This window comes from Gopherus flavomarginatus, chromosome 3 (assembly GCF_025201925.1).
Source record: "Gopherus flavomarginatus isolate rGopFla2 chromosome 3, rGopFla2.mat.asm, whole genome shotgun sequence".
NCBI lineage: Eukaryota > Metazoa > Chordata > Testudines > Testudinidae > Gopherus > Gopherus flavomarginatus.
The window spans coordinates 51,417,932-51,436,617 of NC_066619.1; the positions used below are offsets into that span (position 1 = coordinate 51,417,932).

Here is an 18,686-nt window from a genome sequence, read left to right on the forward strand (position 1 = left end):
GTGTTCATAACTCTTGAGGTTCTACTGTACATCCAATTTTCATGAAAATGCTGAGGTAAGTCATTCCACTGAAGATATCACATTTACCACCCTGAAGTCAATATATACTCATTCAAAGTGCAGGATAGAAATAATTCAATTAGAGGACAGTTCAGCATTTACTATGTAAAAATAAAAAAGTTCAATGTAAAGAGGTACTTCTAGCTAATTTATTTAGCCAATTGAAAACCTGGCGACTGGTTTCATTTTGTAACTCCCTCACTATTACTTTCAGGAAATAAAACAAAGGAAAAGAACCTTTACCTGGCAGCAACAGCTGAAGTCTTCTCTTGGTTATCTGCAGATGGAAGAGAGACATTTTGTTCACCACTCTCAGATCCTGAAAGCTTCTTAGGGGACTGAAGGCTTATTGGGGCTGCAAATACTTCTTGAGAGTCTGCAGGGTCTTCTTTTCCTAATGGCTGACAGGATGGCAAGACTTCACATTTTGCTGCTTTCTAAAAGACACATTAAGAGTGTAAACATCTGAACTAAAACACTCAAATATATTATGCTACATAACTGAAAAGAATACCTATAATTTAAGCAGAAGAGACAAAGTTCATTAACATTATTATTAAACACTGTCTGAATTTTTCCATGGCTGTCCAGTGTCCACAAATGAAGAGCCCCAATTTTTGCCCAATACTGAGACATACAGAAATTTAAATGTTTGTCAGTAAGAACTGGCATGCGGCCCAACACAACAGGTTAATATTAGAGTCCTGTACTTCAGGGGAATGACCCATGTCTGCTTTAAAACTGAACTGGAGATTACTGTGGATTATTTCTTTGATGTTTTATGAGAGCACTTTTGTTTCTGAGCTGAGTGGACTTCTGAGCAGAGGGAATGGCGAGAATGAAGACAGACACCTGGACTGCTAATGATGGAAAATAACTGACTATTTGAACTATTACTCTGCCAACAGTAGGCTTGTTCTTCACTGTACATTTTCATACAGCACTACGTGGAAATTTTTATTTTTCTAAGCTTTTACAAGTTTCCTGGTTCAACAAGGATAAACTTCTATGTAAAAATTCTGACAATGTTTTTCCTCAGTTGCACCTACAATAATGCACATAAATACAGCTTTTCAAAGACACCCCCAAAGTCTCCGCTCTAATTAAAAAAAATCCAAACTTACAGCTAGGTCAGGAAGCATGCTGCATTTACTGTCACACTGTATCAAACTGTTTTCTTTTTCAGTGCTGTCCTCTGTTATATCTTTATCCACTCCTGGAACTTGCCCTCCTCCAGCTTCCTTTCCTAAATTTGATTTTGGCCTCTGAAATTGATTCCTCAATAGATGTGTTGTCTGAACAGCCACTTCTTCTTCTTGCTGAGAACTTCCTGCATCTCTGTTAAACCAAAGAAAATATGTAAAGAAGCAATACAGCAACAACCATATAGCCTAGGTCAACTGAAACTAACACATGACCCTCTATAAAACAGCTATTCCTCAGTATAGTAGCTAAGCATGCAATCCACAGCTTCCAGTTACTTAGGTTGTTGCCAAAGGTTAATAGGGATATGAGAAGGAAGCAAGCACATGACAAAACTATAAAATAATGGGCGGGCAAGCAAAGAGATGTCTCGCTAAAAGCAGCAACTTTTGGATTAATACAGCCGAGTCTTATTTTATGAGGAATGTGTCAATCACTACAAGTTTAAGTGTCTCTCAGCATCTAAAACCTCATATAAGATCTAAACTCAATTTTCAACATGTGGCACCTCAATCTTAAAAGCAAGTTCAAATTCCATATTTTAAAAGTTCAAATGAGTACTTAAGTATTCGTAGGCAAGAACTGTATTGAAGTCTAGACCTACAGGTTCCAGGCATCCTATAAAAAAATCTTTAAGTTTGAAAATTGGACTCGCAATCCAAGATCCTTTTTCATAGCATTTACACTTTAAAGAGGGCTATTCAAGGAACTCTTTTAGGCTTTAAAAAGAAATAAAATGTATTAAAGGGGAACTAGTTATTAGCCATCTTGTCTGAAATCCTACTGCTTTCAGGTTTACTTTAAAAAATCCAACGTTAAAGTGATCTGTTAGATATGCTTGGTTAAAAATCAGTTTAATGTTTACTTTGATGATGCTAAATGTGAGTGCTGAATTTGAAGATTAATGTGTTAGTTCTGTGGAGACATCTAATACTTCTGCATTTCCCCTTTCCTTAAACTTACCCTGTACCAAAATCTGAACCATCTTCCAAATCATCCACAGATAATGACTCCTTTTCTTGCTCACAACTCTCAGATCTCAAGGGTTTCTCTTGGGAATGCTGTTTTACACGCACTGAGACCACCTTCTCAGCTCCTGCAGTGGCTTCTTTTTCTGATATCTCAGAACACAGCAGGATGTCTTCATTACCTGTTGCATCCTAAAAGGAGCAACAATTTCCCTCATTAAAAAGATTTGAAAAAGCTCTTCTCTGTAGGAAGGAAAGTAATGAAAAATAACGTACGTTTTGCAAAAGCAATTTAACATTTAATATACCCTTAAACAAGCCTCCCCTCACTCAGAGGCATATCAAGTACTATCACTAGGTATTTGTAAAATAAAGAAAGCGATTTAAGATTCCAAATCCTTAATATTTGTTTAGATTTAAAATATTACAAACTGTCTTTCTTGTCTCTGAAAGATAGGAGTTTAGATTCTGTATTCCCCATTTTATAGCTGTTATCACAGACAAGGTAAGGAATGCAACTCGCGGCACTTTTGATTCTTGGGATGTAATGTGCTACTCCAGTAGAAACACAGACTCTCCAAGTGCTTGAATTCAGATCCTAACAAGTTTCAGTCACCTTTAAAAGGCAAGGTGGCTACAAGCTACCACAGGAATTCTGTGGATTACACTTTGACCATCTGCTTGCTCTAAGACATCTACCTGGGCTCCAGATAATAATATAATGCGTCCATGCAGCTGCAAAGAAGTCTTAGAGCTCAGATAAGAGAAACTTACATTTGTGGTGAGGAGTGCACCACTTTTGTTTTCACAATGTAGCAAACTCTTCACTGTTTCTCCAACTTCCATTTTTTCATCTTCTACATCTTTTTTTGTTGTTGATACTTCTTGCCTTCCAGCTGCCCTTCCTACATTTGGTTTTGGCCTCTGCATTCGACCCCTCATTAGTGGTGCTGGTTTAAGTACACTCTGTTTGCCACCTTCTTGTAAACAGGATATTTCTTTAGACCTGGAAAGGCACACATTGAAAATAACAATGTCCCAGATTTTAAATCTAACAGCAAATTGTTCTTTAGTTTGTTAACAACCATAGGTACAGACACATTATTTATTGCAAATTTAAAGAAAGTTAGAAATATATACTCTAGACTAAAATGACATTTGACCCCACTAAAATGTAAGTTTGAAATGTTCAATTGCAAACATTTTTATAGAATGCATGGATAAACTCCATCCTCTGCCCTGCCATTATGAGACAGTTACATATTTTTAGCCAGCAATAAGCCTTTTTACATCCTTACTCCAAGCACGATTACATTAGTATAATAAGATTGATGCATAGTTTTACAGAGAGCATAAAGTTTTAAAAAGCAACTAACATGTATAATTATCATCGCTATATACCATACACAGATTTTCACTTCTCTGACCAAAAGTTTGAGTATTTCTTCCTGCTACAATTTATTTATTCGCCTTCCCATCTCTTCAAGTCTCCATATCCCTTATTGAATCTTAAGAATTTGTGTCTTTTTTTTACTACTCTACACCCTTCCTACAACATACACCACCACACAGGAGACACATTACACACATCATGATTCTGGCTGAGGAAGAAAAGTGCAAGAAACTATTAAAAAAACACAACAGAATAACCTGCCCACACTATAGGAAATTTCTTCCCAGCCCTAGACAGTTTGCAGTTAGTTTGTGCCTTGAAACATAAGGAGTTATGCCACATAATATGTTACTTTAAGTGTGAATTTTCTTACCCTTGTAAATGTCAAATCCTGTTATTTTCTGTCATATAAAAATATAAGAAATCCATGATTGTAACTTGTTTTAAACTTAACAATTCAATTTGTTTTCTTTGAAGGGACTAGCTTTTCCTTTAACTGTTTGGCATTTATCTTACCTGCACCTTGTAAATAGTCCACGAAATTTCATCTGAACAACAGTGACACTATCTGCTCCACTTATTAAAATGCAAGTTGGAAAAGACTGCCAAACATATAACTTAAGAGCAAAAGCTTTTATATTCATTATTCCATGCAACACTATCAGAAAGGAGAAGGCAGGGAAAGAGCTGAAAATAGCAGAATATGTCTCCCTACTCTGTACATACTTACTGAGATTCAGTTTCTGAGACCTTCCCATCTTTTTCTGTAGTATCCCCTCTGGTACTGTCAGGTGTGTTACCTTGGTCAGTACTCTGCTGAAGAGTAGAAAATTAAAATGAAGAAATGTAACGTTTGCATGGCTATATAAAAGATGTAATAAACAGTCGTGTTAGAACTGATAATAGCTGAGCCTAAAAGATACCAGGTTTGTAGGTGAAGGTGTGGATATGTCCTACACAGCCGAGGACCTTAGTCACAGAAGAGATCTTGAGGCCACTGCACTGTGAAATCTAATGGGAACTATGTCCAACATCTACCCTTTTAGATGGTATGCTCTTTGGGGCAGGGACCATCACTTACTGTAAGTTTGTACAGTGACTAGCACAATCAAGCTCGCAACCTGATTTTGGCCTCTAGGTTCTACCACAATATAAGTGATAAATGTAGAAAAATCCATTACACAGATTGTTGACTGAGACTTCTGGTTACATTCAGCAACAAAAGGGACAAATAACATAGATTATTAGGATTTGAAGGGACCTCCAGAGATCATCTAGTCCAACCCCTACTCAAAGCAGAACCAATCCCCAAATGGCCCCCTCAAGGACTGAACTCACAATCCTGGATTTTGCAGGCCAACGCTCAAACCACTGAGCTATCCCCCCCACCCAACATGATTAGGTATAGAGGTTTATTTTTCTAGACACATGACAAAATACAAATGTTTATCATCTCCAGTTAGTTTTGTTCTGCTAAATACCTTTTCAATTGCTCTCTCAGGCTCTTGAGGAGTTTTGTCCTTTCCTTCACCTTGGACAGGAGCTTCTCTCTTCCCAGATGCTCCTACTACATTAGGTTTAAATCGCTGCCGACGCCCTCCCATTGCTGCTTTTTCAGTAACAGCTTTTTCAGTTTCTCTACAAGAAAAAAAAAGTATGGCATTCAGAATCGGCATTTGTGCCATTCAAGCCTATTTATGTCATCTCAGACATAAGAAAAGATGATTTTCAAATGACCTGCACAATTTCCTTTATTAAAAAAGGATCTTAAATACAGTGTTGCCTTTGGGGTATTATTGGTTTTTTTGCATGTTTGCACATTTCTTTGACATGCAGAAGCTGTTTTTATCTGAAACACTACAGAAAATCCTATGATCCACTTGCTGAAATATTGTAGTTAGTCTTTTGGCCCCTTCCAGTAGCATTAGGTCTTCCAAACTCTGTAACAGAGTTACGTGGCTTACTCTCTATAGTTTCTGCTCCAATCTTCAGAAGCTAGGCAGCAAGCTGTGGAATGTGGGGAAGAATCAAAGTATATACCTTAATGAAAGTCTATTTTATCCCTGTGTAGTTTCAACTACTCCTCCCTGGACATCTTATCACTGAGTTCCACCCCCTCCCCAGTAAGGTTCAAATCATCATTGATAAAGCTTCTGAGTTAAAAAGAATGGTTTGGTATTATATGATATCTGGCTCTCGTCAGCCTGCCAGGAGAGGAGTGCAACACCTCCATGGTATTGCCATTCATTCTATATTGTCCTGGGAAATCTAGAAGCCAAGTTAAGGATTCACACTTGTCTCCTCAGTTTGCACTTGCATCATAGTTCATCAGAACAGCCTACGGAAGGACTACAACAGACTACTGCAGGCAATAAACTAGAAGACACTGCAGTAAACAGTTAAGAGTTAAAGTAAAGATGATACGATAAACTGATCTCTGCATACTCACTGAGATTCAGTCTCTACGACTTTGATCTCTCTTCCTGTGGTTTCATCTCTGGTGATTTCAGCTGTGTTATCTTCACCAGCTTCCATGGTACACTGAATTAAAATAAAATATTTTTATATAGAGGACAGAGAGATGAAAGATAGAGCATTTGAGTCAAATCTGATTTGCAAAGTCAGTGGTCAGATGGGGTATAATGCAGCTACATTCCCACTGTACACCCCATAAGTATCCTGCATTGTTAACAGAAACCAAAAGCACCAACTAAACATGTCAGATCCTGGCCAGCATGGATTTACAAGTGATCTCAGAGATTTTAACCATGATCAAGAAGCTTTGGTCATTGTCCTATCCCTGAAAATTCTTCAGCTAAATGTTGAAGGCCTCTCATCTGCTCAATGTTTTATTCTCCAGTCCCTAGCCTCCAAACATAAATGGATGTCATTTGTCTTCAGGAGACACATCAACTCACTTTCTGCAGCTGCCTTAACACCACAGGTTATGACCTCATGAGTTACCCTTTGCATAGCAAATGGGGCCATGCAACCCATGTTAAAGCAGATCTTGCTGGCATCGAACCACTCCAATCTAATTCGGATCTCTGATGTTGAGAGAGTATCATTTCAGAATGGCAAAAAAGAGTACGTGCACCACAACCAAGCCTGCCCTCCCTTAAATATTATTCCTAAGTTCCCACAGCCTGACAGGTTTTAAAAGCCAACACACTATCGGGAGAGACAGAGTCAGATCAAAATGGAGTTGACTTTTTGGACTGGGTTTCATTCTATGGTCTTCACCTCATCCATGATCCAAACAGAGTACTTTTCATTCTCCCAGATGGAAGCAAGACTACTCACCTGATCTCACCTGGACCACCATCACAGGCCATCACCTACTTCAAGCTACAGTAGCATAATGAAAAACTTCCCACAGTCAACATAGTCTGAATTTTACCAAAAGTTGGAGTAACCATACCTGTCATAAGCATCAATATTAACCCTTGCTGAAACTATCAGAAAGCAACCTGGCCCAGCTTCACACAATTCACACAACATCTCTACTGAAGCAACTTACATGCAGTTCACACAAAAAAATTTTAAAAGCTGCCACCAGGTAAATTCCAAGAGGTTGTTATAAGTAAGGCCCTACTTGAATTGCAGGATGATCTTCAAACAATTGCCGCTGAGCTGCATGGAAAGTCATAGAAGAAAAATAATAATGGGCCTTTATTAATAGTGGTAATTCGGAAAAAGCAAGAGTAAACCTATTTGTTTAAAAAAATTGCTGGAACAATATAAACACTCAAGTATTATGTTATGCCTGCTAATTTTGTTGATAGCCAGACATTTTGATGCAACTATTTTACATTCATTTAAAAAAAAAAAAAACTGGTACAATATACAATTCAGAAGACAAAGTCACAAACACAACTGCTAAAGAAATCAAGTCCAGTTACTTTAGCCTTTTAAGGTCACTGAATGTTAGTACAGTACTAACTGCATACTCAAAATGTATGCAAAACTGTGTACTGTGCAAAGTAAGCTAATTAAAATCAAAATTGTGGTGGAGGTCTAATATTGCAGGATCTGCAATTTCAGCAATGTCACAAATGAAGTAGGGCCTGCATTATACAACCTATATTCCCTGCCTAGATGAGGAGTTTGCAGAATTCCTCAAGCAATGTGAAGACATGGCAACCCAGATATCACCACACATCTTTTAGACAGCTTGAACACTTCTAGAATAGCAAGATGGGAGCAGTCTACCACGGAACTAAACATATCAAGAGACAACAGCAAAGCCTGGGCACTAATTAGAAAACTTGGTGCTGCTTAGAAGCATCCAGCACAGTGCCATTGTTCAGTCTCTCCAAACAGTACTGTTATCCCCCAGATAAATTCCACAAAAGTGGATGAAGGACAGAAAGTTTGAAGGAGAGATAAAGAACAAATGGTGCAATACAAAGAGGGTATACCTGATGCTGAAAAAACCTCCAGCCTTTCACCACAGATGAAATAGAATACTGAAATACTGAAAACAGGTAAAGCCTGTGGGCTTGATAACAACTCCACCAAATTGTTGAAGAACAAGGGAAAACTAGCAGACAATGGCTACCCAAGTTTCTAACTCAAGTCATCCAAAGAATAAAATACCCAAGATCTAGCCGATAGCAAAAGTAATAGTCCTGCCAAAACCTGAAAAAGCGCAGTGACTTGCAAAATTACTACTTCCTCATCGCTTTGCTAAGTTGCATGTACAAATTACTTGAAAGAACCTTCCCAATCACTGCGTTTTATCTTCGCAGTGATCTGTCTGGCAGTAAAGAACCAGGATTTCAGTCACATAGAAGAAGTCTTGAATGCTAACACGAAAGATATGGCTCATTATTGTAAAAGATGGAGACTTAAACCTATCACCAAAAAGACAACATCCAGTTGCTTTCCTCTATACCACACAAAGGCCAACGAACAGGTCAATATCTTCCCAAATGGACACAGGCTGGACAATGACCCAAAGCCAGTGTATCTGGGTATCACACTGGACCACATCTTGATTTCCCAGCAACGTCTTACTAAGATGTTGCTGAAAATAAAAACAGCCAACAACCATATCAGCAAATTAACTGGTTCTACCTTGGGAGCTAATGTACAGACACAAACTCTGGGCTTGCCTTATGCTATTTTGTATAATAATAAATAAAATAATAAAATAATAATAATAATAATTGGAGATCTACCAATCTCCTAGAACTGGAAGGGACCTTGAAAGGTCATTGAGTCCAGCCCCCTCTCTTCACTAGCAGGACCAATTTTTGCCCAGATCCCCAAGTGGCCCCCTCAAGGATTGAACTCACAACCCTGGGTCTAGCAGGACAAGCCACTGAGCTATCCCTCCCTCCTCTCCAGTGCAGCTAAGCTCTTTTCATACAGGACTAACAGACACTCAGCTACATGAAATCATGCATATAATAGGTACCATTAACCTATTAACCTGGCCTGGCTGCCGGTTTTGTCCAATATCAACCCTCCTAACATTAGGTGACAAGTCACCTTGCAGAATCTGCACCTTAAGGTGCAAGACATGTCACATCTACCCCATTTAAAAATGTGTTTAATCTACCAAGCCATCATCTCAGTTCAAGTCACCGCTTTGGGACAATTCCCCTAATGAACCTCAGTGTCACCTCAAGGTGCCAAGAACAAGCTTCAAATTAATTATCTTGTGAGAGAGCCACGAAGTCCATCCCCTAGTTTTGACATTCCATGCCCTCTTTGGATAAAGCTCAACTGCTTCAGATGTGAAGCAATCAGACATGCTGCTAATCACTAAAACCAACACGCCTGACTTGATCATCTACGTATAAGCAATTGCTATACAAGTGGTCAGATGAGCCACAGAACAGGTCACCAAGATTTAGGAAATCAACTTTTACATATAAACACAAAATTGTTAGCATCTGCAATTAACATTGCTGCTCCCCACCATTTTTTCAGCCCCTTCTGTAGACTCTGGAGAAGAAATCTTGACCTCAAATTTCTCTTGGACTGCTGCTTCTGTCTTTCCAGATGCCCTTGCTAAGTTGGGTTTAGGTCTCTGCAGGCGTTCTCTCACAGATGGCTTTCCAGCGGCAGCTTTTTCAGTTTCCCTTAAGATACAAAAACAATAGCTTATGATATTCACAGCAAAGAAATCCAGTACTCTGAGTGATCAAATATATCCTCCAAAAACATGTTACCTATATATTCCATACAATAAAACAGTAACTGACAGAAATCATTACTGTGTTCTATGACATTTGTGGGTATGCTTTATTTCTTGAAAGTACAGAATCTTTTCTAAGTGTGTAAGGACACTCTTCATAAGTTTACTGGTTTTCAGCACTGTATGGGGCCACACCTTTGAAGAGAATATCAGAAAATGTAACAGTTCCAGGGTGAATAAAAAATTTTTTATGGTTATTTGAATTATTAGAAGTTTTCTTTTTAAAAATAAACCTGATTAAAAAGAAATCGGAATTTAACACAAAATGTTAAGGCCTAAACTGATAATCTCTTAAAACACTGAAGTAAAAAATATGCTGAATCCATGAACCTCTATCAAAAACCTCAGAATTAAAGGCTGCTTTCCTATATAAAGAAAGAATCAGGTGGAAAACATCTAACTTTTGAGGTCAAGCTTTATAAATATAGCACAATAGGTCAGACTAAGTAATTTAGGAGACTCTCTCATTTTCAAGAGACTTAGACAAGACTTTCACTGAGGCACATTTGAAAATTTTCTCAGGCTGACTTGAAATAATCAGTTTAATTGACTACATTTAATTCCTCTGTTCCTTTAATAAACAATTTAGTTGTAAATTTGAAACGTTTTGGATACATAAACTTCTCTTATCAAAACATTTAAGGTTGCATTGTTCAATAAAAAAAAGTTTTGTCTACTATTGTCTGTTTCATTAAATTCCAGTTACAACCCTAATGCAGCTTGACACAAAACATGAAAAAGGCAGTAGTCCCAGGCTGGAGACAGCAGAAGGAAGTTAGTATGCTGTAGTATGGCATAAAGATCAGGAGATCTGAATAGTACACTATTACATACTAGATTAATTCAATCCCCATCCCTTACTTGTTCAGTGCTCTTATCCTGACAATGAACCCCCAAGACCTTGGTATACTAAGGACTTGTCTATACTAGCCGCAGGATCGGCAGGCAGCAATCGATCCACCGGGGCTCAATTTATCATGTCTAATATATAAGTGGTACTCCACTGGAGAGAGAGGCGCAGGCAGAGTAGACTGGAGAGCAACTCACTGCAGTGAAGACAGTCAGTAGCTCTAAGTTATTCACATAGCTGAAGTTGCATAACTTAGATTGATTGCCCCCAACCCCAGCCCTCATGTAGACCAGGCCTAAGTTGCACAAGCTGTAACTCTCATTAAAACCAAAATAACCTTCTTGTCCCTGTGCAACATTTTGAAGTTAACTATAAGAGCCATTCTTTGGCAACAGAAACTTAGTTCTATTTGAAGTACTTTTAAAATAAATAAAGAGAAACAAAAGATCACCTGCTGTGCCATGTGAACAGATACCTACCCACCCCCAAATTAGAGAAATATAGATTTAACTCTCAGTGGACTACTAGTGCTAGGCAGAACTACTCACATTGTTTCAGATTTAGAATCATGGCTTTTTCCTGCTGTACTTTTCTTTTCATCTGGTTTATATAAATCACATACTTCATCGTTCTATGTGGAAACAAAGTAATACTTAGAACTCCCGATTCCTGCAATAGTGAAGAAACTCTTGCTACGAGACAGTTAAATATTGTTGTCAAATGAAAGCAAACACAAGGCTTCTTTTTTTATCTTTCAGTTAAATCAAGTGAGCAAAATTCTACTACCAATTTTAACTATTGTTGGCTGTAGGCTTTAAATAATCTTTTTACCAGAGATCACTAGGCATTATTCCAAAAAGCAAGAATGATAAAGGGAATTATTCTTGATCAACCGATATGGCAAAATATAAAGTCTACCGATTATATAGGAACAAAAGCATTTCTGCTACATAAAATTATTTGTCCTCCTTTTATCTACACTTGTTTCATCACATAGATATTCTCAAAGGTGTATTTCCTGTACTGGCTGGTTTGGCGTTTTCAGATTGCCAAGGAAATTTATTGTGCATCAAATTAATTTCACTTAACCACAGAACACGTAATCTACAACGTAAAAACATTACTGATAGTTACATAAGCATTCTGATTGTGATGACTTGAGACTGCATGTTTTTCTTAAGGCTGTCCTTCCTGTTACAATAGCGGTATATTGTCATAGCTAGTTGGCCTGAAAACTTATTTACTTAGTTCTGGTTTGTATGCAGGATTGAGAAACATTACAGGGTCCAGGTTATTCTGTCCATTTCATTTCTTCTGAGGCAGAAGAGTGTTGTATTTCTATAACACTTCGCACACAAGGAATTCAAGGTGCTTCACAAAGATTAGAATTAGCCAACCTCCCAGTAAAAATGGGGAAGTTTGCTTATTTTTTAAATCTAAACTAATGGTGAAACTGAGGGTCAAGAGTTTAAGTGACTTGCCCAAAGTAGCATAGGAAGTATCTCCTGACCCCTCCCATGCTTCAGCCACAAGACCATTTTTTGTCTTAGAAAGATTAAAAAATTAAAGGAATCCTTCAGACAAAGCATTACTAGTTATGCTAGCAAGCACATGGTACCAAGTCCCCGCAGGACTTGGCTCCAAGACAACGAAAAACATTGAATTTTAATAGTGGAATTTTCTCCTTCATAACCTTTGTTTTGGAAAGGTAATGAACAGCTTAAACAGCAACTTTAAATTTTTGCACTATGAGATAAACCCAATCCAAACATGATATTCCTTGAATCAGTTTGGTCTACTAAAATAAAACCAATAAAAGTAATTTATCTCACTGAGTGGCAATTTGACTTCTGGTGATATTTCCAGGTTTAATGACTTTGTGTGCTGAGCTGTATGTGAGCATGTTATGAGATATTTATCAAAGAAATCTTTATTTTATGTGAATGCTACTAGTAATGTGAGAAGGATTACTGGAGATCAAAAAGATCCATACAAACAAAGATACCTTTGCTTTACTGGTCTCTTCACCATTTCCTTTTTTATTTCTGGTACCTGAAGCTTGAGATTTTGAAGGTTGCCGATCCTGTGATCCAGAGATGATATCTGGGATTTGTGGTTCAGAAGATTCAGTTTCTATTAATCCAGCACTAGTATCTTGAAAGCTGAAAATAAGGCATTCAGAGAAAATGTAACATCAGTACTTTTTCACACACAAGTTAATCAGGGTTGCAAGATCAAATTGCACTTGGAGTTATTAAATATATAGTGCTACCACTGTGAATTTGCCCATCTGGACAATCTGCAGAAATTTTAAGCATTCTATTGAACCTGCCAAATATTATGACTGCCAACTTCATTCCCTTCATCTAAATAAAGTTCTTGCAACCAAATACAGAAGTTCTGAAAAGCTTTGATTTATCTTAATAAACTGCCTTTTAAGCACTGCAAGGGAAGAATTATTTTAAAAGCAAAAAAGCTTTTGAATATTCTGAATTGGCTACAGGAACTCTCTCATTTTATGGAGAAAATTTAATATGGAACAGAGAATATCAAGAAGAGCTTCATCAACACAATGAAGTTCTACTTCAACTCAGAGACTGTTATTAAAAGTGTTATAGTTCTTCCATAAATATCTTGTCATTTACAAAACATCAATCATATCTGTGTAATGGCGATACGAAAATCTCCTTAGGAAACATGGAAATTAGTGACACAAAGTGAAGCGTTATATACGGTAAAAAAGTTTCTCAAAGTTCATGACCAAAAACAATTGCATCTTTGAGAAAACCTGGTTATGTTTCAACTCAGTATTAAACTAAGTATAGTTTTGTTTCCCCACAAATGTTACAGAAAACACATTTTATAGTTAAAAAAAGAAGTGTACAGAACCCCCCCATTCTCCCCATCCCCGCCACAAAGTACAGTAGTAATATTACTAAGCTCTACTTTAGTGGCACCATCACATTTTCCTTAAAGCTTTAGGGAAAGGTTTAGAATAAGTCACTGGTCTTGATGTTCATCCCAAAAATAAGAGAAATTTTGGATTTCAAGAATCACTAAATGGGGGTTTAGCATTCATTTTTATTAAGTTAAGAGGAGGCTTTCAGGGTAAAAATCATGTTAAAATTTAAAATTAAAGTGAGTCTACCACCCTTGAGGGCAAAGCTTGACAACACATGGAAACCGAAGATCCTGTCCATCTTTGCCAATGAATGTGATGGTAAGAATGAAACAAAACAAAACTAAATTTTAGCAAGAAATGGTTTGATTTTTGTGTTTGTAACAAGAGTTACCTGGCTAAATTGAGATGACTTTCTTCAGTTTTATCATTCAGTTGTAAGCAGGAGTGTGATTCTTGCTCCACCAGGACAGGAGTCTCATCCACATTTTCTTGATTAAGAACATCCAGTTCCTCCCCACATTCAGTATGATTATCACTGTTCATACCAGACACTGCATTTTTTTCTGTTAGCAAATTGTTAAGTGTTTAATATGTATTTCCAGAAAATGCCTGGTAGGTACAGATTCCAAAACATTCACAAGAGAAAACGCTAACGCGCGTAACAAAAATAGGGCTTCAATTTTAGAAGTTATTTTGAGAACCAAATTGAGACATCCAAGAGGGACCTGAATTTCAGAAAAATCTGGCATTTAAAGTGTTTCTGACTGGGCAGCTCACAAATTAAGACAACCAAAAAAAAAAAAAAAAAAAAGTGACTTCACTTTGAAAGTTCAGACTTATGGGTATAGATAGCTAAACTTTGAAACTTTGGGATAAATTCAGATTTGTTGCTACGATCAGGAAAAAGAAAGTCACTTTCTTCCAACTGAGTAAAATTTGAAGTCTATAAAGAAAATAATATTGTGTTTGGAGATTTTGTTTTTAAACAATGGTTGCGTCATTGAACAAGTATCAATTATCCGTCAATGAAAACGATGCAACCTTCTCCATTACAAATTGTAGGCTTATGTAATTATAAAGGTTATACTGTAATTTATAGTAAAATTGTACAGGAATTCAGGTTAAAATTTTAAACATTTTCTTTACCTACATTAATCAACAATCAAAGAGGTTTAAAAAATCTAGATTTAATTTATTGGTTTGCACCCCATTCAGTTTGGAGCTTTTAGGCAGTTTCACCATCCAATTTTCACATAATAATGCTGCAGTTTTAAATACTTTTAAGGAAAATTTCTACATCTCAACAAAAACAAGGTTGATTTTTTTTTAAATTAAAATATTGTAATGGGGGCTGTTTGGAGATGTGATTTAAAAAAAAATTAAATTTGGGGCCAAAACTACCTGACAGTGCCCTTTAAAATGAAACATGCTAGAAAACTTTCACCAAAAGGTTTATGAATTCATGATATATTTTTCCCAACTACATTTTTGAGGGTGATCCATATTGTTTATTAACATAGCTGAGACCTCACCTGTGCGACCACAGTGGTTTAAACCAAACAATATTCCGTAATAGATTGTTGTAATGTGATATCAGAAGTTATATCTAAAGACCACCATAAAATGTCAGGTAGTCCAGAAAGTGGTAGTGCTCTTGCTTAGAGGTGCTTCATAAATTATGTCTGTGCTTCAAGGTCTGCAATGAAAGATCCAATTTGTTTCCATACGTAATTCAACCTGTTTTCACTTCAAAACCTTAAATGGTTTGGAGTCCTGGGTACCAAAGAGATGAATTCTCCCCCTGTGCAGTAAATGGCACTTTGTATCAACCAAGGCCCTCCTGTTTAAAAAGAGAGGGGACTGGCTGCCGGGCACTTTTTGAGAAATGAGCTTTAGTTGAGGGCCTCTCTCCCGCAATGGTCTGTTGATCTTCAGAGCACACTGAAAAGCCTGTATTCTCCCAGGCTTCTGAGAAGGAGGTGGATTAAAGAGGGTACAGGTAAACTCAGAGAGGATGGTAATTGTTAGACCCAAGTTGAAAGAAAACAATTACCATCCTCTCCAAACCAACAATAGTACCTACACGTTATAATTTTTTATACCATACAAAGGCCCAAAGAGAACACACCAAGTATTTCCATAGGCTAAAATTTGAGGTTTATAATCCAATGGGGCAGCTAATGCACAACAAACTGGGACATTGCCAACAGTAGAAGGATGGATTATGGCTGAGCATTTTAATCTTACTTTTATTGCTGGATTTCCCACCCTTAGCTGATTTGGGGGGGGCAGCTCCCTCTTCAGCCTGATTCTCCACTTCCAGTTCAGAATCATCTTTTTTCTTCTTCTTCCTCTTCTTCTTGGTTGTCACAGGCTCCAATATAATCTGTTCTTCTGTCTGTTCAGAGACACTCAGAGATTCTTCATTCTCCTTCTCAGCCGTCCCAGCATCCACTTCTGTTTCTGCATCAGAAATTCTGACACCCTGAGGAGCATCCTGGTCATTATCTGCTTCTCCACTGACAACTTTAGCTATCAAAGAGAGTACAGTTCCAGATAAATATACTAGCATTATAAACTAGGAATCTCAAAGGTCTTTCCTTTATCAATGTCTGGTGCATTCATCTATCCATGGCAATATGCTGTCAGATATAGCAATAGAGCCCTAAAGAAATGTTTTGGCCAACAACCAACCAGACGCAATCAAGTCTCAGCACTGGTTAACTGATGCTGCACCACACATTTAGGAGACAGTCCTTGTATCCGAGACTGTTAAAAATGTCATTCTATACTTAATGCACATCACTTTATCCTTGTGGTTTTTTAAGTTGGGTAGTTACACTGACTTTACTACAACATGAAAAGTAGGTACTTGTCTTCCTAGGGAAAAAACCCTACTATTGTGAGTAGAGCTTAATTTGTGGCTGCATATGGCATAATATGCTATGGTAGTTCAAAGAATTTATCTAATTAGTTTTTACTACATACTACAGTACTCAGAAGTATTAGAAACCTACACTTTCTAGGCAGATTGTTTTCTGGTTTTGGGAAATAGCTTCTAAAAATGACTCAATTACTTATTTCTTTTTAAAACGTTCTGAAATACCAATAGTCAATCACCGCAAAAATCTTGATTTGTATACAGTGTTAAACATGATGAGTAATTGTTTTTACTTTTGGCACTTTAGAGACTAACCAATTTATTTGAGCATAAGCTTTCATGGGCTACAGCCCACTACGAAAGCTTATGCTCAAATAAATTTGTTACCCTCTAAGGTGTCACAAGTACTCCTGTTCTTTTTCCGGACACAGACTAATATGGCTGCTACTCTGAAACCTGTTTTTACTTTGCATGTTAATATTTTTACATTAATTTTTGTCATTCCCCTCCCCACCAGTATAAGTGACAAACCCAAAAGGCAGGACCAGAGTAAAAAAACATGCCTTTTATACTACATTAAGTATAAACTAGGTTTATTTTTTAGCCCACAACTAAAAACTTAACGTTTTACATGTGGTGTGAAATCCACCAGGAAGGAAAAGACAGCATGATTTCCATTAACTCATATTCATAATCTTATCTAGTAATTTCAGGCAAGTAAATTTCTAAAGACAACAATGGTCTTTCAGAATCACTTTTTTGGCTGCTACTTCCTAGACAGTCTCACCTTTGTAAAAACTTTTCATATATTGTTCTCAATGCCATTTTTCCTGAAACAGTTTTTGACAGTTCAGAGAGTCACAACATTACATTTTAAAAACTATAAATAGTTTTACACTACTTCTAAAGCAAAACATGCATAAAAATTAATGAAATTATTTTCAAAAGCATTGAAGTACTATATAAAAAATTAAAAGATTAAGAGTAACTAGAAAATAAATCTTATGCTTTATTTTAAACTGAGAAAGTGAGCCAGCTAAATGAATCTCACTAAAGAGAATGTACTTGCAAGTTTATAGTGGGTGAAGGCAAGTCAAAACTATAGCATTTCTCTAGAAATTGGATCTAGAGAAATCAAAGTCACCTAAATAAGAGTGTATCAATATGAAAGGCTTTCAGTGCCTGTGCCAAAGCCTTAAAAGTGAATTTGTGAGCACCCTAAGATATTTATTAACAGATCAAGTTGAAATACTCCAAAAAGGAAATACAAGATTCCAAATCAACTGTAACTTGAATAAAGTAGTACAATTTTATTTCATATAAGATACTCTCTAAAAATTGGCTAATACTATCCTCTAATTGAGCAAATTAAGAACTGAAAAAAGTCCTTCTAGGAATCCAATAATGTCACAGAAGTCTCTCATTGCCTGAAAGAAATCTGTTCAGAACAGTGAAGTATGACATTTCTTAGAGGATTTTTTTCCCCTTGTTCAATGACCCAATAGTGAAGCACTATAACAGTATTACTCTATATTATTTTCTTGAACAGAAAATTCTAAAATTAAGTACCTTTTTGCTTTTTCCGAGATTTGCGTGGCTTCTTCTCTTTTGAACTTTGTCTTTTAGTAGCTTTTTGCTTCCTCTTTTTCTCATCTGCCAGTACTTCCTCAAGCAACTGGGCAAAGAATTCAAAGTCAAATGGTCGCTTTTCCTCTGTTCAGTTAAAAGAGTGAAATATAAAAGGTAATATTTCACAATTAATAAAGTTATTCAAGCTTCTGCTTTCTTAAAACAAATAGTTCATTTATGATTTCCATGCCCAACCACCACTTTCCATACTGCACGTTTCATGACTAGTCAGTTTCTTTTATACGAGTGGCACTGAAAGCTTGCACAGACCAGAGGTAACATATTAGGTGTTCAAAAGCTTAATTTTAAAACAAAGGTAAATGAAAAAACCCATAGCATCTAAGGTATGTCCACACTGCCCACATTACACTGCAGCCATGGCAGAGCTGCGACATGCGCAGTGTTGACATGCTATATCACTGGGGAAAAGTTCTCCCACCAATAAAAAACCCACCCCGAACAAGCAGGGGTAGCTTTATCACCTGAGTACAGCTCCCGGCATTAAAGAACTATCTATACTGGCACGTTTCAGAGCTAAACCCTTTGGTCGCTCAGGGGTGTGTTTTTTCACACCCCTGAACGACTAAAGTTT

At 37.0% G+C, this 18,686-nt stretch overlaps 1 protein-coding gene across 8 annotated transcripts in view; it reads right to left on the reverse strand.

Annotated features, from left to right (window-relative positions):
• Nucleotides 1–18,686, reverse strand: part of BDP1 (B double prime 1, subunit of RNA polymerase III transcription initiation factor IIIB) — a 78,720-nt gene that overhangs the window by 48,128 nt on the left and 11,906 nt on the right. For 6 of the 8 annotated variants that reach the window (XM_050946816.1, XM_050946819.1, XM_050946818.1 and 3 more), the window contains exons 9-21: nucleotides 18,035–18,178; nucleotides 15,832–16,116; nucleotides 13,976–14,147; nucleotides 12,688–12,844; nucleotides 11,231–11,313; nucleotides 9,554–9,716; nucleotides 6,074–6,165; nucleotides 5,106–5,262; nucleotides 4,355–4,440; nucleotides 3,006–3,237; nucleotides 2,227–2,423; nucleotides 1,185–1,398; nucleotides 304–497 (exon numbers count right to left, since the gene is read on the reverse strand). In XM_050946816.1, the coding sequence (XP_050802773.1) occupies nucleotides 304–497; nucleotides 1,185–1,398; nucleotides 2,227–2,423; nucleotides 3,006–3,237; nucleotides 4,355–4,440; nucleotides 5,106–5,262; nucleotides 6,074–6,165; nucleotides 9,554–9,716; nucleotides 11,231–11,313; nucleotides 12,688–12,844; nucleotides 13,976–14,147; nucleotides 15,832–16,116; nucleotides 18,035–18,178 (2,176 nt within the window). The remainder of the gene's footprint in view (nucleotides 1–303; nucleotides 498–1,184; nucleotides 1,399–2,226; nucleotides 2,424–3,005; nucleotides 3,238–4,354; nucleotides 4,441–5,105; nucleotides 5,263–6,073; nucleotides 6,166–9,553; nucleotides 9,717–11,230; nucleotides 11,314–12,687; nucleotides 12,845–13,975; nucleotides 14,148–15,831; nucleotides 16,117–18,034; nucleotides 18,179–18,686) is intronic. The other 2 variants (XM_050946817.1, XM_050946815.1) reach the window with 2 other exon arrangements.